The sequence below is a fragment of the Phocoena phocoena genome, chromosome 19 (assembly GCF_963924675.1).
Source record: "Phocoena phocoena chromosome 19, mPhoPho1.1, whole genome shotgun sequence".
Lineage (NCBI taxonomy): Eukaryota > Metazoa > Chordata > Mammalia > Artiodactyla > Phocoenidae > Phocoena > Phocoena phocoena.
Window position 1 is genome coordinate 27,506,909 of NC_089237.1, and position 12,006 is coordinate 27,518,914.

Sequence of the window (12,006 nt, forward strand, 5' to 3'; positions counted from 1 at the left end):
TGAAGAATAAATAGTGGAAGAAAGGATTTCAGTGAGCCATGAACAAATGAAGGGGGAGTTAACAGGGATCAGTAGGTGACAGCATGTTGGTGTGGTGGCAGCTGGCATTAACGTTAAAAGAACTTGGGTTTTGTGTGTTTTTAAAAAATATTTATTTGTTTATTTGGCTGCGCTGGGTCTTAGCTGCAGCATGTGGGATCTAGTTCCCTAATCCGGAATCGAACCCAGGCCCCCTGCATTGGGAGCGTGGAGTCTTAACCACTGGACCACCACAGAAGTCCCAAGCTTGGGTTTTTGAAGGAGGAAGGAAGAGAAATGATTTGGGGGCAACAAGAGCAGTTGGTTTGAAGATAAGAATACCTGTGAGAGGAAAAATAATCTCCTGTACTTGAAAAGTTTTAAGGGAGGTAGTTTTGCTGTGCGACAAACCAGTTTTCAGTTGGAAGAGGAAGTGGATGGAACATTTAGAGAAGAGGTTAAGAATAAAGAGGAAATGGCTGATAAAGATGTTGAAATCTGAAGGGTGGAGTGAAATGGTTAGGATGATTGGTAAAGAGCAGAGTACTGAATCAGATTAATAGAAGTAGAGAGTACCATGGAGATGCTAATCAGGGTAATGGTGGATGACCTGGAGGCTACCGGTTGTGACTGAGTGAAAAGGATTATAGAGCATGATGGAATTAACTTTTTGTAATCTCTAGGAGTAGAAGGGAAGGTGAGTAAGCTGTTTAAGATGAGTAATATAGAGAGCTACACAAACTGTTGTCTCTTGCAGGTCTTGTGTTATGGAGGGTACTGAACTAGAATTGCTAATATTTCACTTAGGTTTTTTGCATTTAGTTATAAAATATGGTCTACAGATATCCTTCCAGCGTTACAATTATTAGGGTTTAATAACAGGGTTATGATTATCTTTCAAAACAAGCTGGGATTTTTTTCTAAGTGTTTTTACACTCTGGAACCATCTGGTGTAGTAGTGCATTTTGATGTAGGGTATATCTTTGATTACATTTTCAATTTAATTGATCTAGTCAGACTTGCTACATTTTCAGGTGATTTAATTTATTTTTAAAAATTTATTTATTTACTTTAGGCTGCGTTTGGGTCTTTGTTGCTGTGCGTGGGCTTTCTCTAGTTGCGGCGAGCAGGGCCCACTCGTTTTGGTGCGCGGGCTTCTCATTGCGGTGGCTTCTCTTGTTGCGGAGCACGGGCTCTAGGCTCGGGGGCTACAGTTGTTGTGGTGCGCAGGCTCAGTAGCTGTGGCTTGCGGGCCCTAGAGCGCAGGCTCAGTAATTGTGGCACACAGGCTTAGTTGCTCCGCGGGATGTGGGATCTTCCCGAAGCAGGGCTTGACCCCGTGTCCTGCATTGGCAGGCGGATTCTTAACCATTGCGCCACTAGGGAAGCCCTACCTACTGTATTTTTATTTTTATTTATTTTTGGCTGCGTTGGGTCTTTGTTGCTGTGTGCGGGCTTTCTTTAGTTGCGGCGAGTGGGGGCTACTCTTCGTTGCGGTGTGCGGGCTACTCATTGCGGTGGCGTCTCTTGTTGCGGAGGGCGGGCTCTAGGCGCACGGGCTTCAGTAGTTTTGGCACGCGGGCTCCGGAGTTGTGGCTTGCGGGCTCTAGAGCACAGGCTCAGTAGCTGTGGTGCACAGGCTTATTTGCTCCGCGGCATGTGGGATCTTCCCGGATCAGGGCTCGAACCCGTGTCCCCTGCATTGGCAGGCAGATTCTTAACCACTGCACCACCAGGGAAGTTCCAGGTGATTTTATTTATATGTTTATTGGCATAAGGATTTTTTTCTATTTGTATTTCTTGTCACATGTGAAAAAATGAACATTTTCCCCATACCCAGTTCAGAACTAGTATCATTCCATTTGAAATAACTCCAAGGCTGTAGAGGAAAGGGCACCCAGGAGAGCTGATGGTGATGTGGCCCAAAACTGGAAGAGTGAACTTTGATTCACGACAAGAACGTGTGCTGTTGAGAACATACCAATCTGCCCACTCTGAGGCTTATTTTAATGCCGTTGAAGTCCGTGCAAAGGTTTTAGCGCTTAGACTGTAACCTACTGGAGGAAGACAGGAGAAGATAACCGAACTGTTGGAGCACTGGAGCGCTGGGTAGTTTTTGTAAGCTATTTTCTGATCCCGCCTAAGGAGGAAAATGCTGCACCCAGGGCTCGTCGGAAAAAGTACTACTTTTAACAAAAGCTGAAAAGATGTTTAAAAAAACAGTTAAGCCTTTTAAGTCTCCGACATACCCAGGTATATGAAACGAGACTGTGCAGCCGATAGTGGAAATTTCCCAAGTTTTCTTAACACAAACTGGATTTGCTCTCTCAACTCCCGGTCGGATCCATCCCACCGAAATCCAGTTCAGCTGTGGCATGCCTTTTCCAGCCTCTTCGCAAACCACCTTCCGAAGTGAGGTTTCCCGCCATTTAACTTCAAGAAATGAAGGTCTTTCCTCCCAGATTCTCTACACTCGTGGGAGGCCCAAGCCCACACGAGGCGAGCAGCGGAATGCCCAGGGCAGCAGACTGCATCATGATCCCCGGGATTGAGCAAAAAGGTGACATCAAATTGGTAGATAAGCGTTTAGCACCCGCCGAAAAGTGGGAGGGCGAAAACACCCACTGCAAAGCGAAAGCCAGCCAGGTCGCGCGCGGGCCCCGCGCCCACGGTGGGAGGAGGGAGGGCGGCCGTTGCGGGGAGGAGCGAGGGTTGAGGGCGGAGGGCGGGTTCGCTCCAACTCGACTCCGGATTGGTCGGGCCCAGAGAGCCGAGTGACGTCAGCCGGGAAGAACGTCTGATTTGTGTGGTGGGCGCGGGCAGCCGGCGGAGGCGCATTGCGCAGACGCAGCTGGTCTGCTCCTTTCCCCCTGGCGCTTCTGCCCAGCTCTGGCGGACAAGTCTCGACATCGTGCACCCCCCCCACCTCCGGGACCGCTCCCTCCCCCTTCTCGGCGTAGTCGAAGATAAACAATAGTTAGCCGGCGAGCGCCGAGTGTATATCCCGCCGCCGCATTCGGCGGGCTGCGTGGGACCGGCGGGATCTCGGCCAGCCTGCCATGGCGGGGCTGTACTCTCTGGGAGTGAGCGTCTTCTCAGACCAGGGCGGGAGGAAGTACATGGAGGACGTTACTCAGATCGTGGTGGAGCCCGAGCCCACGGCTGAAGAAGAGCCCTCGCCGCGGCGGTCTCTCTCTCAGCCGTTGCCTCCGCAGCGGTCACCGCTGGCTCTTCCTGGCGGCGAAATCTCGGGGAAAGGCCCGGCGGTGGCAGCCCGAGAGGCTCGCGACGCGCCGCCGGACGCCGGGGCCTCGCCGGCTCCCGGCTGCTGCTGCCGCCGCCGTTCCTCGGTGGCCTTTTTCGCCGTGTGCGACGGGCACGGCGGGCGGGAGGCGGCACAGTTTGCCCGGGAGCACTTGTGGGGTTTCATCAAGAAGCAGAAGGGCTTCACCTCTTCCGAGCCGGCGAAGGTGTGCGCTGCCATCCGCAAAGGCTTCCTCGCTTGTCATCTCGCCATGTGGAAGAAATTGGGTAAGTTCCTCGGCTTGTTTGGCGCCCGCCTCTTTTTCAGGCAGTTTGGGGCCTTTTATAGCGCCAGTCCCGTGGTCCCCCAGCACGGAGAGCGCTCTCAGTGTCAATCGATGGGAGGGAAGACTTCTCTGGGTCTCAGCGCTCTTTCCACGGTGGAGGTGCGGGCAAACAAAGTGGCTTTGGGAAGGATAGGATTGTTGTCTCCCTTCAAACGCTCCTCGCTTTACTTCCCTCCCGCCCCAAGGATCAATGGGGAGCAGTCCTCTCCCTTCGAGACTTCACTTTGGCGGCCGCCAGCGGAAACGTGTTTGAAACCTGGAGCCAGATTTTGGCCAAAAGATGAACTGAAGACACGTTGCTATCTGGGACAGGCGAAGGAAGCGGGAGGTGGCAAAAATTAGACGAGATCGGGTGCGTTCAGGGTTGTATGGCTGTAGACAAGACGGCAAAAATTAGTGTTTCCTTCCGATCTGTCATAATTTCGCTCTTGAAGGACTTGTCCCTGTCGGTTGCCTCCTACTGGTGGTGTCAGTCCTCCAGAATTGATCCTGGGTGGCTGGTAGTTGGAGTAAACTTTTGGATAATTCAGAAAGGCTAAAAAGTTATCATCTAGCGACTTAAAGTCTTGGAAGGAATTCGCTGTGGTGGTCATGAAATGTTTCTAAGATCTTTATGCTTGTACGGCTTATGAAAAACAAAAGCGCAGAATGCGTTCCTATCGCTTAAACTGGCCGGGTTAAGGCGATGTGTTAAATTCAGCTAGGGCTTTTTAAGAGTGCGCTTCCCCACCCCCGCCCCCCCCGCCCCCGCCCTTTGGTAGTTGACTTAGCTAATTGCTGTCAGGTCGTTCTCCACAGTTCCTAGTTAAAAGTACTTGCAAATTGTAGCTGCCCGTCAAAGAAGCAAGAGGTAAGGAATTACTGATGTGCCAAAAGGAGAGACCTTCATTTCTAAAAATTTGGTGTAGTTGTAGTTTCATCTAAGCTTTAAGTGTTCTCTAAAGCAGACTATGTTCCTGTACCCAACATATGTTATCATACAGAGTTATAATTGCTTACCCATTGCTGTGAATGAATGGTCTGAATCTTTTTTTTAGAGAAAAGGTAATACTACTTCTGTCGTTTTAAAAGTCCTGTGGTTTATGGAAGAATAGTGTTGCTTTATTTTCAGCAGAGGGACAGACGTAGAGAAGAGTGTAAAGGTTGGTTAAATACAGAACATTTTAAAAAGGTATTGTCATAGAGTTGTAGAGTAGTTTCTTTCAAAGTCTGTTTTCTATTTGCCTGGCTTTCTGCCAGGAATTATTTGATTGACTCATAGAACAACCAGTCCACCGGTGGGAGGCGTTTTCCATCCAATCCCAGAGGTCCCTATTACGGATTTGTTTTGTTTTTGTGTAGGCAGAGCACAGCTGAAAGCACCAGCAGTATATTCCAGAAATTTGTCATTTCATTGCTTGCAGGGCAAGTAGGAGTGGACAGCAAGACAAGATAGAGGAAGATTAGACACAAAGAACAATTTAGAGTCCTGTTTATTTTGCAGCACACTTGGGGCAAGGTGAATTTGCCATATGTTTTCACTAAAAGGATAAAGTATAAACCCTGTTACTTGAACATATATTTTTTTAAAATAAATTTATTTATTTTTATTTTTGGCTGCGTTGGGTCTTTGTTGCTGCACGCAGGCTTTCTCTAGTTGCACTGAGCGGGGGGGGGGGGGGGGGGGGGGGGGCTACTCTTCGTCGTGGTGCGCAGGCTTCTCACAGCAATGGCATCTCTTGTTGCTGAGCACGGGCTCTAGGTGCGCGGGCTTCAGTAGTTGTGGCACGTTGGCTCAGCAGTTGTGGCTCGTGGGCTCTGTAGTTGTGGCTCGCGGGCTCTAGAGCGCAGGCTTGGTAGTTGTGGCTCACGGGCTTAGTTGCTCCGCGGCATGTGGGATCCTCCCAGACCAGGGCTCGAGCCCATGTCTCCTGTGTTGGCAGGCGGATTCTTAACCACTGCACCACCAGGGAAGCCCATTGAACATATTTTTAATAAAGCAGAAACCATGCTGTTAAATGTGAATGTATATGTTTTTTGACATATATGTACTTTTTGAACCAAGATTTATACACCAAATGTTAAAGTTTGCTTTGTTGCACAGTTAACCTTGTACTCCATCATCAAAACTTGAATTAAAAAAAAAAAAAAAGAGTATGCTGAGTATATGGAAGTCTTGACACAGGAAACTCCCTGTGTCAAGTTTCCACTTTTGTAGTTCTCATTTGGTTATTGTAGTGGTTCTCAAACTTTTTGCTTTCAGAACCCTTTGTACTCAAAAATGATTTAGGGTCCTAAACAGCTTTTGTTTATGTGGGCTACATCTATCATATTTACTGTTTGAGAAGTTAGAACTGAGAAATTTAAAAAATATTTATTAATCTATTAAAAATAAACTTATTGTATGTTGACATTTTTAAGTGAAAAATCAGTTTTTCCCCCAAATAAGAAATATTGGAATAAGAAATATTCTCATCTCTGCCTCTGCATTCAGTCTGTTATGCTATGTTTTCTGGTGAAGTATGTAAAGGAAAGGCAGTCTCACACACATACATAGTAGGAAAAGGGAGGAATAGTTTGTCTTTTCAGATAGTTGTGGATATTCTATACCGAAGTGATAGTTTCTTAAGACTAGTCAAAATAGAATCTGAAACCTCATAAATGAACTTTTCTATTTTTACATTAAGAGCCATTGGTCTCCCTTGCACTTTGAATCAATATTTTACCCATGTGTGATTTTGTGACGTGGTGCATTAGTCATTTGGAAAATAATGGTTCACTGAATTACGCAGCTCTTCCAAGTATTGATGCATTTCATTATACAATATTAAAGTATCCACATTTGTTAATATCACTAATCTCTTCAGAAAAGTCTTAAGATTGGGAAGTTATTACGTTCATTGTAGTGGACACACATATTCTAAAATACGAGGTTTTGGGATTTCACTGGCAGTCCAATGCAGGGCATGTGAGTTTGATCCCTGGTGGGGGAACTAAGATCCCTTATGCCACATGTTACTACAGCCTAAATAAATAAATAAGACGTCTTAAGCAGCAGCTAGAAATTTATCACTGGCAAAAAATACTGTCAGTTGTTTCTCTTGAAATGAAGAACTCACTGTTCATTTTGAAGAAAATGTACACTAAATGGCCAAGTCTTCTTCTTCTTATTCTTTTTTTTTTTTTGGCCACACCATGTTGCTTGCAAGATCTCAGTTTCCCGACCAAGGGACGCGGCAGTGAAAGGCCAGAATCCTAACCACTAGGCCATCAGGGAACTCCTTGTCCAAGTCTCATTAACCCATTTTATCAGTCTTTCAAGTAAAAATGATGGTCTGAGAAAATGTGGCTACTTCACTTCATTTCATAACTCACACAATCACAAGTGCTTTTCCTTTATACAGCCCTAGTATGTAACAGAAGTCTATTATTCATGCTTCTCTTCTTGTCATACAGAATGTTAAAAAGACATGTATTCATGGGTGGAAGTTTAATAAAATTAATTTTTATTGCATCATCAAGGATATTATTTTTTAAATTTATTTATTTATTTATTTTTGGTGTGTTGGGTCTTCGTTTCTGTGCGAGGGCTTTCTCCAGTTGAGGCAAGCGGGGGCCACTCTTTATCGCGGTGCGCGGGCCTTTCACTATCGCGGCCTCTCTTGTTGTGGGGCACAGGCTCCAGAGGCGCAGGCTCAGTAGTTGTGGCTCATGGGCCCAGTTGCTCCACGGCATGTGGGATCCTCCCAGACCAGGGCTCGAACCCCTATCCCCTGCATTGGCAGGCAAATTCTCAACCACTGTGCCACCAGGGAAGCCCATCAAGGACATTCTTAAGTTAAACTGGTTTGCCTTTTTTTTTTTTTTTTTTTCGGTATGCGGGCCTCTCACTGTTGTGGTCTCTCCCGTTGCGGAGCACAGGCTCCAGATGCGCAGGCCCAGCGGCCATTGCTCACGGGCCCAGCCGCTCCGCGGCATGTGGGATCTTCCCGGACCGGGGCATGAACCCGTGTCCCCTGCATCGGCAGGCAGACTCTCAACCACTGCGCCACCAGGGAAGCCCCACCCCAGCACCACTTATTGAAGAGGCTGTCTTTTCTCCACTGTATATTCTTGCCTCCTTTATCAAAGATAAGGTGACCATATGTGTGTGGGTTTATCTCTGGGCTTTCTATCCTGTTCCATTGATCTATATTTCTGTTTCTGTGCCAGTACCATACTGTCTTGATTACTGTAGCTTTGTAGTATAGTCTGAAATCAGGGAGCCTGATTCCTCCAGCTCCGTTTTTCTTTCTCAAGATTGCTTTGGCTATTCGGGGTCTTTTGTGTTGCCATACAAATTGTGAAAGTTTTTGTTCTCGTTCTGTGAAAAATGCCAGTGGTAGTTTGATAGTGATTGCACTGAATCTGTAGATTACTTTGGGTAGTAGAGTCATTTTCACAATGTTGATTCTTCCAATCCAAGAACATGGTATATCTCTCCATCTATTTGTATCATCTTTAATTTCTTTCATCAGTGTCTTATAATTTTCTGCATACAGGTCTTTTGTCTCCTTAGGTAGGTTTATTCCTAGATATTTTATTCTTTTTGTTGCAGTGGTAAATGGGAGTGTTTTCTTAATTTCACTATCAGATTTTTCATCATCGGTGTATAAAAATGCCAGAGATTTCTGTGCATTAATTTTTTATCCTGCTACTTTACCAAATTCAGTGATTAGCTCTAGTAGTTTTCTGGTGGCATCTTTAGGATTCTGTATGTATAGTATCATGTCATCTGCAAACAGTGACAGCTTTACTTCTTCTTTTCCGAATTGGATTCCTTTTATTTCTTTTTCTTCTCTGATTGCTGTGGCTAGAATGTCCAAAACTATGTTGAATAAGAGTGGTGAGAGGGCAACCTTGTCTTGTTCCTGATCTTAGTGAAAATGGTTTCAGTTTTTCACCATTGAGGATGATGTTGGCTGCGGGTTTGTCATATATGGCCTTTATTATGTTGAGGAAAGTTCCCTCTATGCCTACTTTCTGCAGGGTTTTTATCATAAGTGGGTGTTGAATTTTGTCGAAAGCTTTCTCTACATCTATTGAGATGATCATATGGTTTTTCTCCTTCAATTTGTTAATATGGTGTATCACATTGATTGATTTGTGTATATTGAAGAATCCTTGCATTCCTGGGATAAACCTACTTGATCATGGTGTATGATCCTTTTAATGTGCGGTTGGATTCTGTTGGCTAGTATTTTGTTGAGGATTTTTGCATCTGTGTTCATCAGTGATATTGGCCTGTAGTTTTCTTTCTTTGTGACATCTTTGTCTGGTTTTGGTATCAGAGTGATGGTGGCCTCGTAGAATGAGTTTAGGAGGGTTCCTCCCTCTGCTATATTTTGGAAGAGTTTGAGAAGGATAGGTGTTAGCTCTTCTCTAAATATTTGATAGAATTCCCCTGTGAAGCCATCTGGTCCTGAGCTTTTGTTGGAAGATTTTTAATCACAGTTTCAATTTCAGTGCTTGTGATTGGTCTGTCCATATTTTCTATTTCTTACTGGTTCCGTCTCAGCAGGTTGTGCTTTTCTAAGAATTTGTCCATTTCTTCCAGGTTGTCCATTTTATTGGCATAGAGTTGCTTGTAGTAATCTCTCATGATCTTTTGTATTTCTGCAGCGTCAGTTGTTACTTCTCCTTTTTCATTTCTAATTCTATTGATTTGAGTGTTCTCCCTTTTTTTCTTGATGGGTCTGGCTAATGGTTTATCAATTTTGTTTATCTTCTTAAAGAACCAGCTTTTAGTTTTATTGATCTTTGCTATCGTTTTCTTCATATCTTTTTCATTTACTTCTGATCTGATCTTTATGATTTCTTTCCTTCTGCTAACTTTGGGTTTTTTTTGTTCTTCTTTCTCTAATTGCTTTAGATGCAAGGTTAGGTTGTTTATTTGAGCTGTTTCCTGTTTCTTAAGGTAGGATTGTATTGCTGTAAACTTCCCTCTTAGAACTGCTTTTGCTGCATCCTATAGGTTTTGGGTCGTCATATCTCCATTGTCATTTGTTTCTAGGTATTTTTTGATTTCCTCAGTGATCACTTCGTTATTAAGTAGTGTATTGTTTAGCCTCCATGTGTTTGTATTTTTTACAGATCTTTTCCTGTAATTGATATCTAGTCTCATAGCGTTGTGGTCGCAAAAGATCCTTGATACGATTTCAATTTTCTTAAATTTACCAAGGCTAGATTTGTGACCCAAGATATGATCTCTCCTGGAGAATGTTCCATGAGCACTTGAGAAAAATGTGTATTCTGTTGTTTTTGGATGGAATGTCCTATAAATATCAATTAAGTCCATCTTGTTTAATGTATTATTTAATGCTTGTGTTTCCTTATTTATTTTCATTTGGGATGATCTGTCCATTGGTGAAAGTGGGGTGTTAAAGTCGCCTACTATGATTGTGTTACTGTCAATTTCCCCTTTTATGGCTGTTAGTATTTGCCTTATGTATTGAGGTAGGGAGCGCAGAGTCTTAACCACTGGACCACCAGGGAAGTCCCCTAAGCCCTTCTTGATTTATTTAATTAACATTGAGCTTGACCTCTCTAGCTTTGTTCTAGTGCTTGTGTACTCTTGCCAAATAAAAAAGGAAAACTTAATTTATCCAAAAATTTTTATATGACTATTTTTGTCTTGAGGCCAGGGGATTTGATAAATATAGCATGGAGTGAGAGAGTATGTGAGTATATCCTTTTGGGTTTTTTTTGGCCGTGCCATGCGGCTTGTGGGATCTTAGCTCCCTGACCAGGGATAGAACCTGGACCCCTAGCAGTGGAAGCGGGGAGTCCTAACCACTGGACCGCCAGGGAATTCCCAACATATCCTTTTTTAAAAGTAATTTTTTTCATATTTTTATTACTTCTTGATCTTAAGTTACAGTGTGTGCGTGATTTATGTATTTTCTTATGTCTGGATTTACTGTTCTTGTGTTATGCTTGCCTTCTAAGCAATAATGTTTCAGAGTTTGTGTGTGCGTCTTTAGGTTTATTCATTTGAAATAATGTTCTTATCCTTTTCGTTTGATAGTTCAGAGAAGATAGTGAACAACATGCAGCTTTTATTCCACTGAGCCAAAGTTCATTGACTTATGTTATCAAGAGAGCCATTAGAAAGATAACGACATACTCTTGAAATAAATGTAGTGTGATCTCTGATGTGATTACAGGAAATTTGCCACAGTATTTGTAAAGGAAGATGAAATATGGGACGTTTTGTTTTTTTAATTTGTTCAAATGAAAATCAGAGCATCTACTTAAAAGAATATGGCCAAATGAATGAATTATGAAGAAGCTGGTCCTAACCTAAATTGTTGGTTCTCGTTTTGGCACATAGTTTCCATTATCTTAAGTTTAAAGACAGAGACGGAGACAGACAAATGCAGAAGAGGGGTGGAAGGGGTAAAGGGAAAGACAGGAAAAGCCAGATAGAACTAAACTGGAAGAAAACCTTTATTAAATCATAGAATTTTAAACCTGTATCTTTATTATAGTTTGATATTTCTCAGTTTTTACTGTCAAGGACCTTCACCCTCTCACACATCACATGTTCTGAATGAGTTTGCCATATTTATCAAGTACCAGTTTTTTCCATTTTTGTTAATCAGTCATTACTTTCAATCACTATTATATAATCTCTGCTACATGTTGTTGCGTATATCGATAGTTCATTCCTTTTTTTATTACCGAGTAGTATGCGGTTGTCTAGATGTACCACAATTTGTTTATCCATTCACCTATTTTATACACACACACACACACACACACACACACACCCATATACATACATACATACATACATACATATATATATATATATATATATATATATATATATATATATATATATATATATATATATATATATATATATAGGCTGCGTTGGGTCTTCTTTGCTCCACACGGGCTTTCTCTAGTTGCAGTGAGCGGGGCCTACTCTTCGTTGCTGTGTGCGGGCTTCTCACTGTGGTGGCTTCTCTGTGGAGCACAGGCTCTAGGTGTGCGGGCTTCAGTAGTTGTGGCACACGGGCTCAGTATTTGTGGCTCGCGGGCTCTAGAGCACAGGCTTAGTAGCTGTGGTGCACGGGCTTAGCTGCTCCGTGGCATGTGGGATCTTCCTGGACCAGGGCTCAAACCCGTGTCCCCTGCATTGACAGGCGGATTCTTAACCACTGCGCCACCAGGGAAGCCCTCCATTCCCCTATTGATGGGCATTTGGATTGTCTACAGCTTTCGGCTATTACAAATAAAGCTGTGATGTAAAGCTTTTCTTTACAGAAGTCCACTAACAAATGTAGAAGGAATGGGAACTTCCCTGGTGGTACAGTGGTTGAGACTCCACGCTCCCAATGCATGGGGGCCTGGGTTTGATCCCTGGTCAGGG

The 12,006-nt window shown here is 43.7% G+C and overlaps 1 protein-coding gene across 1 annotated transcript in view; it reads left to right on the top strand.

Annotated features, from left to right (window-relative positions):
• The first annotated feature begins 2,856 nt into the window (after positions 1 to 2,856).
• PPM1D (protein phosphatase, Mg2+/Mn2+ dependent 1D) overlaps positions 2,857 to 12,006 on the top strand; it is a 53,203-nt gene continuing 44,053 nt past the window's right edge. Inside the window, exon 1 of the mRNA XM_065897322.1 lies at positions 2,857 to 3,549. Coding sequence (XP_065753394.1) covers positions 3,078 to 3,549 — 472 coding nt within the window. The 5' untranslated portion in view covers positions 2,857 to 3,077. The remainder of the gene's footprint in view (positions 3,550 to 12,006) is intronic.